At 42.4% G+C, this 16,307-nt stretch overlaps 1 protein-coding gene across 1 annotated transcript in view; it reads left to right on the top strand.

Annotated features, from left to right (window-relative positions):
• Positions 1 to 445: 445 nt before the first annotated feature.
• Positions 446 to 16,307, top strand: part of ADGB (androglobin) — a 130,321-nt gene continuing 114,459 nt past the window's right edge. The window contains exon 1 of the mRNA XM_075087998.1: positions 446 to 636. Within this exon, the coding sequence (XP_074944099.1) occupies positions 446 to 636 (191 nt within the window). The remainder of the gene's footprint in view (positions 637 to 16,307) is intronic.

Here is a 16,307-nt window from a genome sequence, read left to right as displayed (position 1 = left end):
TGGTGTAAAAAGGGTTCAACAAAAACTGAGTCACACGCGATTTTAGTTTTATAATAAAAAGGCTTTTTTTTTTTTTTTTCAAATTATTGTCTTTGGAACGACCCTTGAAGTCCCAGCCTGAGCTCAGAAGGAAGCACTGCCTCGCCTTCAAACCCAAGCTTTCTTCCGCAAAGGCACTTTATGCCACATTTCTGCTTCCTTGAACGTGAAGACGGGGTAGAGGAGCGTGTCCGTGCCCCGTGTGCACCGTCCGTTCCCCCCCGAACTCCCGCGCCACCGCCCCGGGGCGGGGAGAGGCGCGGGCCCTCGCCCCTCGCCCCCCACCCGACGCCCGCTGCCCCGAGGCGGCGGCGGCCCGTCCCGCGCGGCGGGTGCCACCGGCCGCGGCGTCCCCCGCCGGCCCTCCCTCCGTGCCTCCCTGCGGCGGGGAACCGGGACGGGGACGATGCCGGGTGTGGGCTGGCCGCAGGGCTCCTGGGCCGCGGGGCGGCGCTGGAGCCGCTACCTGCGGCGGGCTAGGTCGCCCGGCAACGCGGCGGACGCGGCGGGACCCGCGGCCATGGCCTCCAAGGGGAGCAAGAAGAAGGAGCTGGGTAGCCGCAGCAGCTCCGGGCTGCTGGGCGCCCCCGCCAAAGAGTAAGAGCCCCGGGAGGGAGGGACGGAGGGAGGGAGGAGGGCCGCCCCCCAGCGGCCGGCCGGCCGCGGGGTGCCCGGCGGCACGCAGCGGGGTGCCCGGCCGGGAACGCGGCGCCGCTCCCGGGCGGGGCTCGGCCGCTCCCGCGGCCGCCTGGAAGCTTCGCCCGGGGCCGCCCGGCCGCGCCCCATCTCTTCCCGGTGCCGGGCGGCCGTTGGGGCCGCGGGCGCACGGTGCCGCCGCCTGTCGGCCCCGCTGCGGCGCCGCGGCCTGGTCGCCACTGAGGCGGGCGGGACGCAGGCGGAGGCGGTGCGTGCCCCGAGCCCTGCGCTTCGGCTGGGCGAGCTCCGTGCTCGAGCGGATACTTAATTAAAAGTGGTTGCAACAGGCAAGGTGGGGTTTTGTGGTCGTTGTTTGTTTAAACCGGAGGCCCAGCCTGGTGTGGGAGTGGTACTCTCTTCGTCCTGTGGTATTTCTACGCACCTGTCCAGGAGCGTCACCCTGCCAAAGCCACGCGGCGGGTACCTCGTACCACACCTGCTCGAGCGGCCGGGGCGCCTCGCACCCTGGGGGGAGCGGTGGGAGCGGGAGGGCCACGGCGCGTGCGGCACATGGGTGGGCGGCTTTGTGACGCGGCTGCTGCTGCGCGCGAGGGGCAGTGTGTTGGCTGCGGCTCAGGGTGCGAAGCGTTCGGCTGATGGGCGGCAGCAGGCAGACGTTAAGTGTTCACTGAAATGGTGTTTGGGGTTAAAAGAACCTCGAAGCTGTGAATCAGGACAGTAATTTGAGGAATACACACCCTCCATTTTCATCAGGTAGAAGAACTAAGCTGGCTGAAGTTTTCAGAGCAAAACGGTTAATGACTCTTACAGCACGTCAATTTCCTTTTACAGAAGGGAAACGCAGTTCCCAGTGCCTTGGATGTTTGCTTTATGTTAGAATGAATCTGAGGAAATTAAGTATTAAAAAAAAATAATTCTTCCTATTAATTTCTGAAATATTTCTGGGTAAACAGCATCTCTTGAGATATTTTTAAATGACTATTTCCTAGTCATTTAGTGCAAATTTGTATATTTCTGTGAAAATGTGTAGTTTTCCTTGCAAAGATAAATAAATAAATAGAAAACATTTACTTTCTTTCACTGTTGCTATTTTGACCTGCAAGTTCTATTTCTATGTATTGAGCAGCTTTTTCATCCTAAAGTATGTAAGCCTGCACGCATGGCACTGACAGGATGCAGATGAAAAAGGTATCTGATGTATATGCTCATGCCCTTTTCTTCCTTTTCCTGCCATAAATAAAGGTTTCAGCTCTATTACTTCTCTCTTTAAATCAGTCTTCAGATGCCCCTCTGTTCTTCTTTCATATCCATTTGCCCAGCCTTTGCTACGAAGTATTTTATTGTTTCATATTTCATAGTTCTGTTTCGTATTTTGCATCTTGATTCCCATTTTGATAATTTATTTGTTGTTGCAGTCAGCCAGTATCTCTAATTCCTCCCTTCTCACTGCATCAGTTTGCTAACTAACTCTTTGTTTTGTTTCGGTCAGAGCTATGCAGCCCTTCATATGTACAGCTTCAAGCAGTTTATCAAAATTTTTCTGACGATATCTAAGCTGTCAGGGACACTTATTGTTCAGCACTGTTAGAGAAAAAGAAGTGTTTTCTTACTTTCCAGTCTATGTAAAACTGAATGGACTGTCATCCATAAGATTTTGTCCGGTATTTTAGGTGTTGTCCCCTAAAAGGCAGCCTTACAGTGCGAGAATTTTTTAGCTGTTCCATTAAATTAAGACACATCCTTTTTTTTGGAGAGTCTAAAAATATGTACTTTTTATATTGTAAATTTGTTCATTTTGTCTTACACATAATAGCTTATAAAAGTATCATTCTTATAAAATGAGTTATTAGTATTTGGATTATCTAGAGCAGTATCTGCCCCTCTCTTTAGTACATTGTTACTTTAGGCTTTATTAAATGAGACGACGATGGATAAATCAGATTAGAAAATTGTTTTCCCAGTGTCAAATTGAGATGAGAATATTTAGTTACAAGCTATTTGAATGATACTAAGCTTTACTGAAACACCTCTGAAATGCAATCTAGGAGGTGTGCTTGTGTCATATTTGAAATCTCATGTTGGACCTAAGGGACAGGAGACACGATTTATCTCTCACTCTGCAATTGTCAACTAATTGCAATGGAACTAATGTCTAGCATATGCCAATGTTAATTCTACATTAGCTAAGAATCAACACAGGACTATTAGCTCACTTCACTAAGGCTATTTTACATAAGGTGTAGTAACTTGAAGATGTCCTAATAGTGGCTTAGTGACTTATGTTAGTAGACTACGGGAGAAAGTGTTACAATAACCTGATTGTAATGCAGGACCTCCATAACATAGAATATATCGCTTGTATTAATTTTTTTCATTAAGCTTGTAACTTCTGTTTAAACTGTAGCACGTCTTTTGGGTTTATCTGCTCTGCCATTGTGATACAGAGTGCTCTTACAAACAGGAGTAGGTCTCAGCAGTCAGCGTTTGGGTGTTTCAGTGTATGTGCTGCATACATTTCCATATGACATCTTACTGTCCTGAATGATATTCAGGCATATGAAGAGATGAAGTGACCTTTTCTTTTTAAAAAACCCCAGCTTTTAGTACAGAGAACTACCTCTGTGTTTGTATTAATTACTATTTCTCTCTCTCTATATATATATTACCAGAAATGCTGGTTATGTAAAAGGGGAAACCAGAAAATCTGTGACACAAAAAATCTGAAGTTAAAGCAATAGAGTCTAATACTAATCCCCTGACTAACCTATGCCAGAACCTATGCCAGCTCACTTCTTATCATTCTGAAATATTACTAAGGCCTTTTGGACGGATGGATGAAAAATTGTTGGTTTAGGTCACTGCCTGTCTTGCCAAGTTCAGCAACTGACCTGATAAACCTTCTTTTTTAAGCTGTCAGAAAGGATTTTGCTTTAGGGTCTGTTGAGCTGTAGATAATGAATTTAAATCAAGGAAAGCTAGTGACAGCCTATTCTAAACTTTTGTGTAAGTAAATTTTTGTCTTGAAACAAAAATTTTACAGAAGAAGTAGCCCCTCTTTCTCATGAAACAGTAGAGAATAGTGGTATGAAATACGAAAAAAAAAATGAACTCAGCACTTGCTACACTTCCAATTGTACTGTTTTGCTCTCAAAGTTGGAAGTCCTTTCAGAGTTGATTAAAGGCTCTATTCTACTACAGTTTTTAATCTCAGTAAGATCTTAATCCTGCTGAAAACCCACACGCATCTTAGTACTCTCTAGGCAAAGATCTGGGTGAAAATCTGTTTTTGCTGACATTAGTGAAAATTGTTGATAGTTGGGAAATGAACACAGTGGGGATAAAAGTTTACCCTTGAGAACACTTTTGACACCTTGTATAGCCTTTCTTCTTGTTTCCCCTTGTTTACCAGATGGATTGGAATTATACCCCAAACCCAATATAAAAAATATATTTTAGCATTCTCAGTCCCTTTGAAAGGACTGAAACATTGAAACGTATTTATTTTCTTTAATCATGCTATACGCCAGCGGTCTCCAAACTTTTTGATTGTTCAACCCTATCCGTAAAAAATTTCAGAGCGCCCCCTCCCCCAAGATGTGTATTTATTTATAAATTCCATACTTGCACTACCAAAGTTCTAATATTTTTTCCTTGTGCGCACACCCCACCCCACTTTGGAGATCACTGCTGTGAACTACAGAATTTCTATGGAGAGAACAAGCTGCCAGGCAGTTTCAAGTTTTGAACTACAGTCTGCTGAAGTCTACAGGGAGCTTTTTATTTGGATCAGGCTTATGGTCAAATTTATGCAAATGGAGGCTATTTTTCAATTTTCAACATTGCTTCTAGAGTGCTTTCCCGCTTTTTATAGCATTTGTGGTGTCAGAATGATGGGAATGCAATTGATCGCAGGCAGATCGACATGTTATTTCTTTATTTGGAGATGGAAAGATGCTGTATAGTAAGGAATATCTATATTACAGTGAAGATATTCTGTGTTTGAAGGTCCATGAGAAGAAAGTGCCAATCTCATTCGTTTACTAGAAAGTACACTTCTAGCCCCAAATGCAGAGAATGTTTAATTTTCTGATTTAAGGTTATATCAGTACCGTTGTCAAGAAAAATCAGCAGAGTACCAAGATGATTCTGCAGGAGCCTACCCTGAGACAGAGTGATTAATGCTGCTGCTCTTAATATTTATAGTTGGTGATAAAAATTGCTGAATAAGGTGATAAAACAACTGTACTCTAATCCTATAATTTAAGTAGTCCTCATTTTAGTTGGCAATCCCTGTGCTGGAGAGATTGCTGTATGTTTCCTCAGATAATGATTTTTGTCCTAATAGTAGGCAAGTGCTAGTAATGATCATAAATGTTTTACCAAAGGCAGTTTACCAAGTCTTTTTTTGGTGGGATGTGGAGATTAAAAGTCAATCTTACACACACACTCTAAGATTGGAGCTGTGTTCACTGGAGGTATGGCAATTACTTATTAGATATTACCTATTTACATTTGTTCTGTTCCCCAGCTTGTTCAGTGCATTTATGAGTCAGAGACAACTTGTATTGAACAAATCTTGTGTAAGTCTATGAGAACTTAAGTAGTGTTACTATCCCTGTATCAGAAAGAGGAACGGATGTTTGCAGGCTGCCTGAGAGACCATTGACCCAGCAGTTTAGTATTCTATGGTAATTGCAGGGTAGGTTTCCCCTGAGTATCTCTGTTTTATTTTTGAACACAACTTGCAGGGATAAAAATGTCAAAAACATTTTGTATTTTGTCTAATAATGTCTTCCTGATAGTAAACGATACTTGTTTTTATATGCCTGCAATGACTGAAATAGTGAATAGAAATATCAGTAGTATAAAAAAAGAAAAAAGGCTAATAGCTTTTAGAAATATTAAAAAAAAAAAATCCTGAGAGCTGTCAGTGCTTACCACAAAGAATTAAAGTGTTATAGTTTCAAATCTTGTGGATAATATCAATGCAGAAGCCCTCTGAGAGCAATGTGTACAAACAGCTGGAAAATATATTTTGATTACCTTAAAATCCCTCTGCTTGATTTCTAGCGAGACCAGCCTTCTTTTTCCACCATAAATGCTTGCAACAGTCAGCACAGTACATCTGTACTGTGGAATATCAACGGGGATTATTGGTGGATATGTTGCGTAGCATACGAAGAAGGCAGACTTTGTATGTGTCTCTGCAGGATGCTCCACTGGGTCTCTCTTCATTACTACTTTCTAGTTAGGTAGCAGTTCCCTTCAGGAGCTAGGCAGTTGCTAGAGATGACAGGTTGAAGAGCTCAAAAGAACTGCTGTCCTTATAGCTTTCCTTAATGACACCATTCGAGGCTACTGAAAATCTGATCTTTCCCAGGTTTCAAAGGCTGTAGTGAATAGGGATTGATGTCTCTGTCAGCACTGAAAGAGATTCTGGCTAGTATAAGAATGGATAATGAATTAAAATGCATTTAAATGAATTTGATGAAACTCTATGCCATCAAGCCCTATCTTCTGAATTAAACTTGAGACATTAGCATCTGCCAGCATAAAGAAAAATAAGGATTAGAGTTTGGATTATTAGGGACAAAAGTGAGGAGCTAATGGTCAATGCCAAGAGCGGCAAGTTGTGGCACAGGTAGAGGTCACCGGTGTATAAGGGAAGGTCAGAGTGGTGTTACAGTTCTTGTTAGGGAGAGCAGTAACTAAGAGCAATATTTACTGCTGATGGATCCTTAAGGACCTGCAGAGACAGGCTGAAGTCTGGACTGGCCGGAAGAAATGATTTAAGTTTAGCTGTGTGCCTGATTGATTGCAATGAGTAGCAGGTTGCTGTGCTGCTGTTGTGCAGTGTGTTGCTGCACCAAAGCCTAGGATTACCTGATGTTTGTTATTAAGATTAAAGGCTGGGACAGTAAGAACAGGAAAAAAATAGCTGCATTGCTAATTCATACTTGAATTCCCATATGCCTAGGATAAGCAGTAAGCCAAGGTTTCTGACTGAGATTTTATCCACTGCCAACATGTGTTCCTCAGGTAAGTATTCGTGATGTTTAGCCTACAGCAGTGGTTTAGAGAATATAGACTGAATAGATTAATTTTTTTATATTTTGGGTGGGGCTAGCTAGATTGACTGAAGTTTGGGAATCGCAAGAGCTAAAGTCTTGTGGGTAATGGCATGGTGTTTGAACTTGAAGCTGCTTTTAGTATTGTGCTGGAGCACTCGTGTTAAAGTTTTAATGGGCACTAAAAATTTACATGGGGGTCATGGAACAAGTCTGCGGAAAAGAAATCCATTGAGGATTATTTAAATAAATAGCAACCACATGTAGCTCAGGAAGTGCTTTAGCTAAAAATGATTGGAGACTATCAAAGTATGAGAGAAATAGACTATATATGCCTTTAGGCTCTTTATAGGCTTTCAACTGTGAGTATTTTTAGAGACAAGATACTGGGCTATAGTTCACCCTCGCTCTGACATAGTACTCCTGTTCTTATATTTATGGTCCAGGTGGGTAGTTCAATGGTGTGTCTTTGTCTTGCAACATGTGTTGCAACATTTGTATTATTGACAGAAAGGGTTGATATATTACTGTAAATGCCAGTTAGATTTGTACGTAGATGATAATGCATGTTTTTGACATAGCATGAGCTTCAGTCAGTGATGAGTATAGCTTGGTGGCTCTGACTAAGTTCTGCTGGAGCCTTGAAACAGAGTTAAAATTTTGGACAAAAGGCATTGAGGATACTAGTCCTAAATATTGCTGATGCCCTAAATTAGACATATCCATTTTTTTGGTTAATTCTGCCCCATTTATTGGAAACTGCTCTGCCTTTAAAAATAGTTAGTTTTGAGCTTATGATTATAAGAAACACAGTGCTTGAATTCAAAGCATGCTAGTGTCATGGTTTAATCCCTGTAGGCACCTCAGTGCCACACAGTTGCTAACTTACTCCCACCCCACCCATGGGATGGGAGGAAAGAATCCAGGTAAAAGTGCAAAAACCCGTGGGTTGAGATAAAGACAGTTTAATAGGTAAAGCAAAAGCTGCATATGCCAGCAAAGCAAAACAAGGAGTTCCTTCACTCCTTCCCGTGGGCAGGCAGGTGTTCAGCCATCTCCAGGAAAGCAGGGCTCCATCACGAGTAACGGTTACTTGGGAAGGCAAATGCCATCACTCCAAATGCCCCCCCCCTTCCTTCTTCTTCCCCCAGCTTTATATGCTGAGCATGACGTCATAGGTATGAAATATCCCTTTGGTCAGTTGGGGTCAGCTGTCCCAGCTGTGCCCCCTCCCAGCTTCTTGTGCACCCCCAGCCACTCACTGGTGGGGTGGGGTGAGAGGCAGAAAAGGCCTTGACTCTGTGTAAGCACTGCTCAGCAATAACTGAAACACCCCTGTGTTTTCAACACTATTTTTAGCAGAAATCCAAAATGTAGCCCCGTACTAGCTACTGTGAAGAAACTTAATGCAATCCCAGCCAAAAGCAGTATAGCTAGTTACTGAATGTTGCAAGGGAAAGAAGATTTATTTGAAGAATTTTAAACCTTCATTGCATTTATAACCTTCTTTATAATTGTAACTGGTCATGTAGTACAAGATATTATACCCTTACTACAAACCTAATTTTAGTCCTTTGGATTACTCGTGAGGCTCTTCTATCTCCAATATCTCAGTTCAGATCCTTCTTAACCATGTGCATCACCAAAGCTAGTTAAGGCTTAACAAGAGTCTGGGAGTGAGCTGTGATGTATTTTGAGCTGCAGCAGTTGTTCATTTCTGGTTTGCAGCTACTGTTCTGACAATCCTGAGGCACAGGCATTTTGAGATCACAGTCTCATTTAGCAGGCTGTTAATTGCAGTGACTCCTGAGATGAACAGAATTCTTTTGAATCGCTGTCCAGAGACTTCTAGAAGGGTTTATTGGCTGTTTGTAATACCAATATGACAAGCCATTTCCTTTTCTCTCAAGTAGTTCAGAAACAACATAAATCTGTAATGGCCCAGGATTTCAGGATGTCCAGCTGCAGAACTGAATGGAGAAGTGTCTATGTAGCTTAAAATTTAAAGATCTGAAACACTGAGCATCATGCACATGCACACTTTCCCTAGACATAGCCATGCTAGTGGATAAACGTGTTATGATCTTAGGTTCAGCTTGAGTTAAATTCTTTGGTTCATAATTGTTCTTCAGAAGTTTTTTATTGTATCAATGTGCATCTGCAAACTCTTTTACTATACTATTGTACTAATACCTAAATTGTAAACTAACAAAACCTAGAGAAATTCCTGAAGAGTTTGTGTTGGCCTGCCTGAGCATAAAATAGCCACTTTTCATTTATTGTCTTTTACTGTCTGTTTCTTTATGTGTATAACCCATATTTCCAAGCCCAGTATTTTTGTTAGTCTCAGAAATAAAGTTAAGTACACCTAGAATTGTTAGCATTGGCATCCTCTGGCTGGAAGGATGAAGATTTTGGTTTCAGCACCTGTGCTTCATTCATCGAAATGTTTCAGTGAGTAAATGCAGTACAACTTTAATCAATACAGTCAAATTGTTAGTACTTTTTTTTTCTTTTCTTCTGCATTTAGTTTCATGCTTTGTGGTAAGACAATGGGTTCTTCCCCAGGTAAATATGATAATCATATTAAAATAGCATATAAGACAACCAGTAAGTTGAACTTTTGATTAACTAGTTTACATTTTAATTAGGAAATTATGTATTCAAATTAGCTTTCCTAGTTAATTCTAATTAAAACCATGAACCCCTGAGAGCTCAGCCTACCCTGATCTGTAGATTTCAAACTTCATGGACTCATGGGCATGAAAACATTAAGTAATATACCAGTGGCAATATCACACTAAATGCTGTGTTCCCTGCTGGTCTTAGTTTCAGGTTTTTCTTTCCCTGGAACTCAAAGGAATGCCAGGAGATCTTGCAGACAAACACCATCCATGAGCCATTGGTTGGAGGCTGTGCAACCAGACTGTGCAATAGAAGTCTAGACTTCTATTACAATGAACAGTAATAGGGAAAAGCAGCTTTCAGCAGAACTATATAGCAGAAAAAGCACTGTCAAAAGAAGAAAAAAAAATAATAATTGTGCTTTGAAACTGGAAAGCTTTCTTAAAATATCGTGTTAGAGACTCTGTTTGCCATGGATCACACACCTACTTAAGCAGAATGGTCTTTAGTTTCTCTGAGAGCTCTGTGGAACCACCACTGAAGAAACAGAATTTCCTGGTTTTCTTATCAATGCACACTAAGTGCTTTGTAAATGAGTTGACCTAAATCCACAGAAGTACTGAGGTGCTCTGCCATGCAGAGATTTTTAGTTCTTAATTACCTAGGTGCCACACAAGGCACAAAAGGTTATTACAAAAACCAGCAAGGAAGAAATGCCAAAGAAAGGAGCAGAACACAAGCTGTGTTCTTAAAAGATATGTGCCTACCAAACTCCAGTGTGGAAACAGGTGCTGCAATCGTCCTAACATTCTTATGGATGAATCTAAGGCCAGTTCAATCTTTTTAGCAGGAAAAACTGGGAGAAACAAACTCAGAAAAGCTACTGGTTCCATAACTTTTAAGGTGCTGTACAATTCTATGGAGAAACGTGACTTCAGATTCCCTCTTTGAATCAGGTACAGTAAAGAAGAACTTGGAAAGAGATCCTCAGCTTCCTGCCTTGGAGGACAGCCATAACAAGTGGGTGCTCTGTGAGTGTGCTGTTAGTGGTTTCTCACACAGAGGTTGGTGGAATGGAACTGAGATCCCACGAGTGGCACATTCCCTTTCTTTTTTTGTACTGAGTTTGATAGAGCTGCTTGAGACAGGCTGTTCCAGTAGCTATAGATCATTATTATTACCTGAGTGGCATCTGATGTAAAGGAGTTCTGCTGGCTAGTTATGTGCTGAGCTGTTAGATGTTTCCTTTTATCAGTATTAAATTTGCTGTGTTTTATGTGAGATGCATTATTTTTCTTGTGTTATTAGAACAGATAAATAGTACACTCTCATCTGTACTACTCAGTATTTTGTACATTTACGCTTTGTTATTCCTCCATGCATGCTCTAAACTGTTGCCTGTCACTGAATTTCCAAAGTTATTGTTACATTGCTAGGACAACTGGAACCAAACATAGTATTTCAGGCAAAGGACATAAAATTGATTATACTGAGTGGCATTGTAGTAATTTCACATATTGGACATCCTGCTTCTAATGCGTCCTACTGTTTTATTTGCTTTCCTTGACTGTACTTAACAGAGATCTTAACTGATCTATCATGAAGACAGTGTCTGATGTTGAAGTGTTACCATGAACTGAGAGCTATATAACCTGCAGTCGTTTGATGCTAGTTGGAAGGACAGTGCATTGATCAAACAGAAATTTGGTCTACAAATTGGACGTAGATGTCGCTTGCACTCAAACCTGTGACTTGTTGAACGACTGCAAGATGCAGCTGGGGCCCTTTGGTGCCTATGTTAGTCTGTACTCCATTCACTTGGCCTGTCACCTCCACCTTTTGAAACCGGGTAACCATAAAGGATTTAGGACAGTTGACAACAGTCCCACCTGGAGCACAACCCAGAGTCAACCACCTTGGAAGAATCAGTCAGAGATCACTTCTGTTGGCTGATATCGGTACCTGAAAATCACCAGAAAAGGCACTCCTCTTTCCAGGCCCTTGCTCTGTCTCTAGCTAGGTCTTGGTATGTCATATTTTGACCTGTAAAAGCAGGTATAAAGCCCTCTTCTGTAAAATATTTTATTTTTCTATAGATTAAAATTGCTCATTTAAGAGCTAGGTATTACAAGGTTTCTGTTTTGGCAGGTGTTTCTTGGGGTTAATCTTCAGTATTCCACTCTTGGGAATATAAACTACCAAAAAAGTATTTTTGAAGGATGTCTTTTAAAAGTCTAAGTGACCTCCAGTGTGGTAGAATATAAAAGGCTGGCAAATTAATGACTTCCAGGCCATCTGATACCTTCCATTATCAAGAGTGTTTTTAAAATATGTAAAATAGTAATTTTCCATTCCATATAAAAGGCTCCACAGAATCAGGAGCAGAGAATTTTTGCTATAGCTGGCTCTTGCCACTGAAAATGACAAGCTGAGCTTTTTTGGCACAGGCTCTCACAGGCTACAGGGACTGACTTGTGCTGCCATTAGCAGCAGTGTCCACACTATTCTTTCTGAAGTCTGTAACTTCACCTGACTTTGGTTCTGTCTTTGAGCCACTTACTAATGATAGATTATGCAATACAAACTATTTTTATTCTTGGAATGCAAAAATAGAAGATTAAAAGACTCAAAAATTCTAACATTGTACATGAGCTTACTATGAGCATGAAGGTTGGATTTTACATTAATTCTTCCAAAAATACATGACACAATGTATTTTTGTTTTAAATTTGCTAAGATTTAGTTACACAAGACAAAGTAAATCTATTGTGATCTATATGAATTATTGAGTTGCCTTACCACTGTATTTGTCATCAATATTTTGAATACACCTTCATCTTTTTTTCTCTAACATATGGCACCAGTCTAGTACTCTGTTCTGCTTTTTATATTCAATTTCTGACTTTTTTGTCAGTTCAAATTTTTATAAACCAAAAATGTATAGTTGGTGTAAATGGATCAAAACAACAAGTCTGAATTATGTTGATGAGAACTAATCCAAGCTTTCAAGAAAGATACTAAAATTTAGCTGGAATTTTAAAATTATAAAGGCCACAATTCAGACCATTTGAAATAGGCAAGAATTTGAAACGGGGTCATTCTTGGCAAGTTACTGAAGTATGTTAGTAGTTTGCCTGACACCTACAAGGATGTCAGCTATGTTTAGAAATGAGAATATTACACTTGAAAGTAGTGATCCAAATTACAGATTCCTTTAAAAATAATATGCCTGTAAAGAATAATCAGTTGTTATTCATCTTTTCTTTCTATCATCACTTTAATTTTCCACAGTTTGATCTTGCTTCATACAGAAAACATTCTGTGATTTTTGGGGATGAAGTCCTACCCCAGTACACAAAAGTAAAATGACAACACAACCTGTTATCATAAGCTTTGCAAAGAACTGTCATTGCAACTTAGATGCTTTACCATCGTTTGTTGTGCTTGTTGTACTGCATGAACTGCATCCATGGCTTGAGCCTCTCCCCAGCCATTGCAGTTCTGGACGTTTAGACTAGTGTATTTTAATTCTGCAGACGGTCCTTTAAGTTTTGGCTCCAGTGCCTGAGATAAGAATAATGGTAAGTTACTGTAAACAACACATACATATTTTTGGTTATATTTTGGAATTGCTGCTGACTATATTAATAATAAAGAGAAGACTGTATTGCCTTAGCTGCTTGTTAGATTGTCTGATCATGACTCATTCTGTTCATTGCTCTTCTGAAGAATGGCACTAGGTATGAAGACAAAGAGCAAGTCATTCTGCAACAGAGTTACGGATACTTGGTCAATCGTTCTCATATCCTTTCCAGATTCTTATGAACTTGAGTGTTGCCATGGTTTCTGATGTAGGTTTCTAAGATATTCAGATGCTACTTTTGAAAAACTATTTCAATGACTAGACTTCAGAAGAACTTTCTGCCATAAATAAAGTCTTCAAAGGGGCCTTTTGTTGTCGAGTTCTGAAGAGAATAGGGAAAAAGTCAAGTAGCTTCCCCCCAGGACACGTTTGGAGGAGAAGTTGAGCCATCTGTTCTCTGCCCTCTTTTTCCTAATATAAAAGCCTTTACTGGGGCCAGAAATTGTTTCTTCTGACTGTTCACACAATCCAAGGCAAGGGATAATTTTTTCTTTATGACTTCCTGGTAAGTGGAAAAAGCTCAGAATTCTCATCTTCCTGTGTCCCAGCATTGATATCCAATGGGGAATATGAGATGTGAGATTCCTCACTTCAGATTGCTCTTACTTCTGTACATATCATAGAATCATAGAATCATAGACTCGTTAAGGTTGGAAAAGACCCTTAAGATCATTGAGTCCAACTGCCAACCTATCACTGCCAAGTCCACCACTAAACCATATCCTCAAGCACCACGTCTACCCTTCTTTTAAGTACCTCCAGGGATTGAGACTCCACCACTTCCCTGGGCAGCCTGTTCCAATGCTTGACAACCCTTTCGGTGAAGAAGTTTTTTCTAATGTCCAACCTAAACTTCACTAGCGCAGCTTGAGGCCATTTCGTCTTGTCTTATCACTTGTTACTAGGGAGAAGAGTCCGACCCCCAGCTCACTACAACCGCCTTTCAGGTAGTTGTAGAGAGCAATAAAGTCTCCCCTCAGCCTCCTCTTCTCCAGGCTAAACAACCCCAGCTCCCTCAGCTGCTCCTCATAAGGCTTGCTCTCTAGACACTTCACCAACTTCGTTGCCCTACTCTGGACACGCTCCAGCACCTCAGTGCCCTTCTTGTAGTGAGGGGCCCAAAACTGAACACAGTATTCAAGGTGTGGCCTCACCAGTGCCAAGTACAGGGGCACGATCACTTCTGTACTCCTGCTGGTCACACTATTCCTGATACAAGCCAGGATGATGTTGGCCTTCTTGGCCGCCTGAGTACACTGCCAGCTCATGTTCAGCTGGCTGTCAACCAACACCCCCAGGTCCTTTTCCTCCAGGCAGCTCTCCAGCCACTCCTCCCCAAGCCTGTAGCGTTGCATGGGGTTGTTGTGACCCAAGTGCAGGACCCGGCACTTGGCCTTGTTGAATCTCATACCGTTGGCTGCAGCCCAATGATCCAGCCTGTCCAGGTCCGTCTGTAGGGCCTTCCTGCCCTCCAGCAGATCAACACTTCCACCCACCTTGGCGTCATCTGCAAACTTACTGAGGGTGCACTCCATCCCCTCATCCAGATCATCAGTGAAGATATTGAACAGGACCAGCCCCAACACTGAGCCCTGGGGAACACCACTCGTGACCGGCCGCCAACTGGATTTGACTCCATTCACCACCACCCTCTGGGCTCGGCCGCCCAGCCAGTTTTTAACCCAGCGCAGAGTGCACTTGTCCAAGCCATGAGCAGCCAGCTTCTCCAGGAGAGTGCTGTGGGAGACAGTGTCAAAGGCCTTACTAAAGTCCAAGTAGACAACGTCTACAGCCTTCCCCTCAGCCACTAAGTGGGTCACCTTATCATAGAAGGAGACTAGGTTAGTGAAGCAGGACCTGCCTTTCATAAACCCATGCTGGCTGAGCCGGATCCCCTGGTTGTCCCCCACATGCTATGTAATGGCATTCAAGATGATCTGCTCCGTGACCTTTGCCGGCACCGAGGTCAGGCTGACAGGTGTTTAGTTCCCTGGATCCTCCTTTTGACCCTTCTTGTAAAGGGGCATTACATTCACTAGCTTCCATTCATCTGTGATCTCCCTGGTTGATCAGGACTGCTGATAAATGATGGAGAGTGGCTTGGCAAGCTCCTCTGCCAGCTCCCTCAGTATCCTCGGGTGGATCCAATCTGACCCCATGGACTTGTGAACATGCAGGTGAAGGAGCAGGTCAGTGACTGCCACCTCTTCAGCAACTGGGACTTCATTCTGCATACTATCTCCATCTCCCAGCACAGGGGCGTGACAACCCCGAGGATGATCAGTCTGACTATTAAATGCTGAGGCAAAGAAAGCACTAAGTACCTCAGCCGCCTTCTCATCTTTTGTGGCAAGGTTACCTTCCACATCCAACGAAGGAGGGAGATTCTCCCTGGCCCTCCTTTTGTCACTGATATATTTATAAAAACATTTTTTTATCTTTAATGGCGATGGCCTGTTTAAGTTCCAGCTGGGCCCTCACCTTTCTAATCTTTTCCCTGCATATCCTCACAACATCCCTTTAGTCCTCCTGAGTCACCCGCCCCTTCATCCAAAGGCAGTAAGCTCTCCTTTTATTCTTGAGTTCCAGCCAAAGCTCCCTATTCAGCCAAGCCAGTCTTCTCCCCCTCCTGCCTGACTTAACGGCACATGGGGTCGGCCTGCTCCTGCGCCTTTTGAGACTTCCTTCTTTAATAACATCCAGCCTTCCTGGACTCCTTTGCCCTTCAGGACTGCTTCCCAAGGGACTCTGTTAACCAGACTCCTTAACAATCCAAAGTCTGCCCTTCTGAAGTTCAGGGTGGCAGTTTTGCTGACCCCTTCCTTACTTCTCCAAGAATTGAAAACAATGTCGTGTCATGGTTGCTGAGCCTAAGACAGCCTCCGACCACTTCAACCACGATACAGAGGAGTTCAGAGCATCCAGAGGGGTGGAAGGAAGAAAGAAGGATAAAAGTTGCAGCTCTGAGCCTCATTCACCGGCCTGCTAGATATTAGTTACCTAAATATCATGTGCTGTTACTGAATCATTTCCATAGTTATTGGTCATCCCAAGAACTGTAGTCAGTGCGACATCAGGTATACATTAATTGTGTATTTTCTGGGGTTTGAATGAAACTAAGCTGTACCGTGTAATGGTTGCAGACATTTCATGGAAAGAATAGATAGTATTTAAGGAAATATAAAAGATTAGCAATGCTCTCTAGGGAACAAGGTGAAAATGATGAGCATCAAATAGATTTTTCTTCTCTTGGGGTATTTTTATGATCAAATTCA

This window comes from Phalacrocorax aristotelis, chromosome 3, assembly GCF_949628215.1.
Source record: "Phalacrocorax aristotelis chromosome 3, bGulAri2.1, whole genome shotgun sequence".
NCBI lineage: Eukaryota > Metazoa > Chordata > Aves > Suliformes > Phalacrocoracidae > Phalacrocorax > Phalacrocorax aristotelis.
The sequence above is the reverse complement of the archived record's forward strand: the minus strand, read 5'-3'. Positions and strand labels throughout refer to the sequence as shown.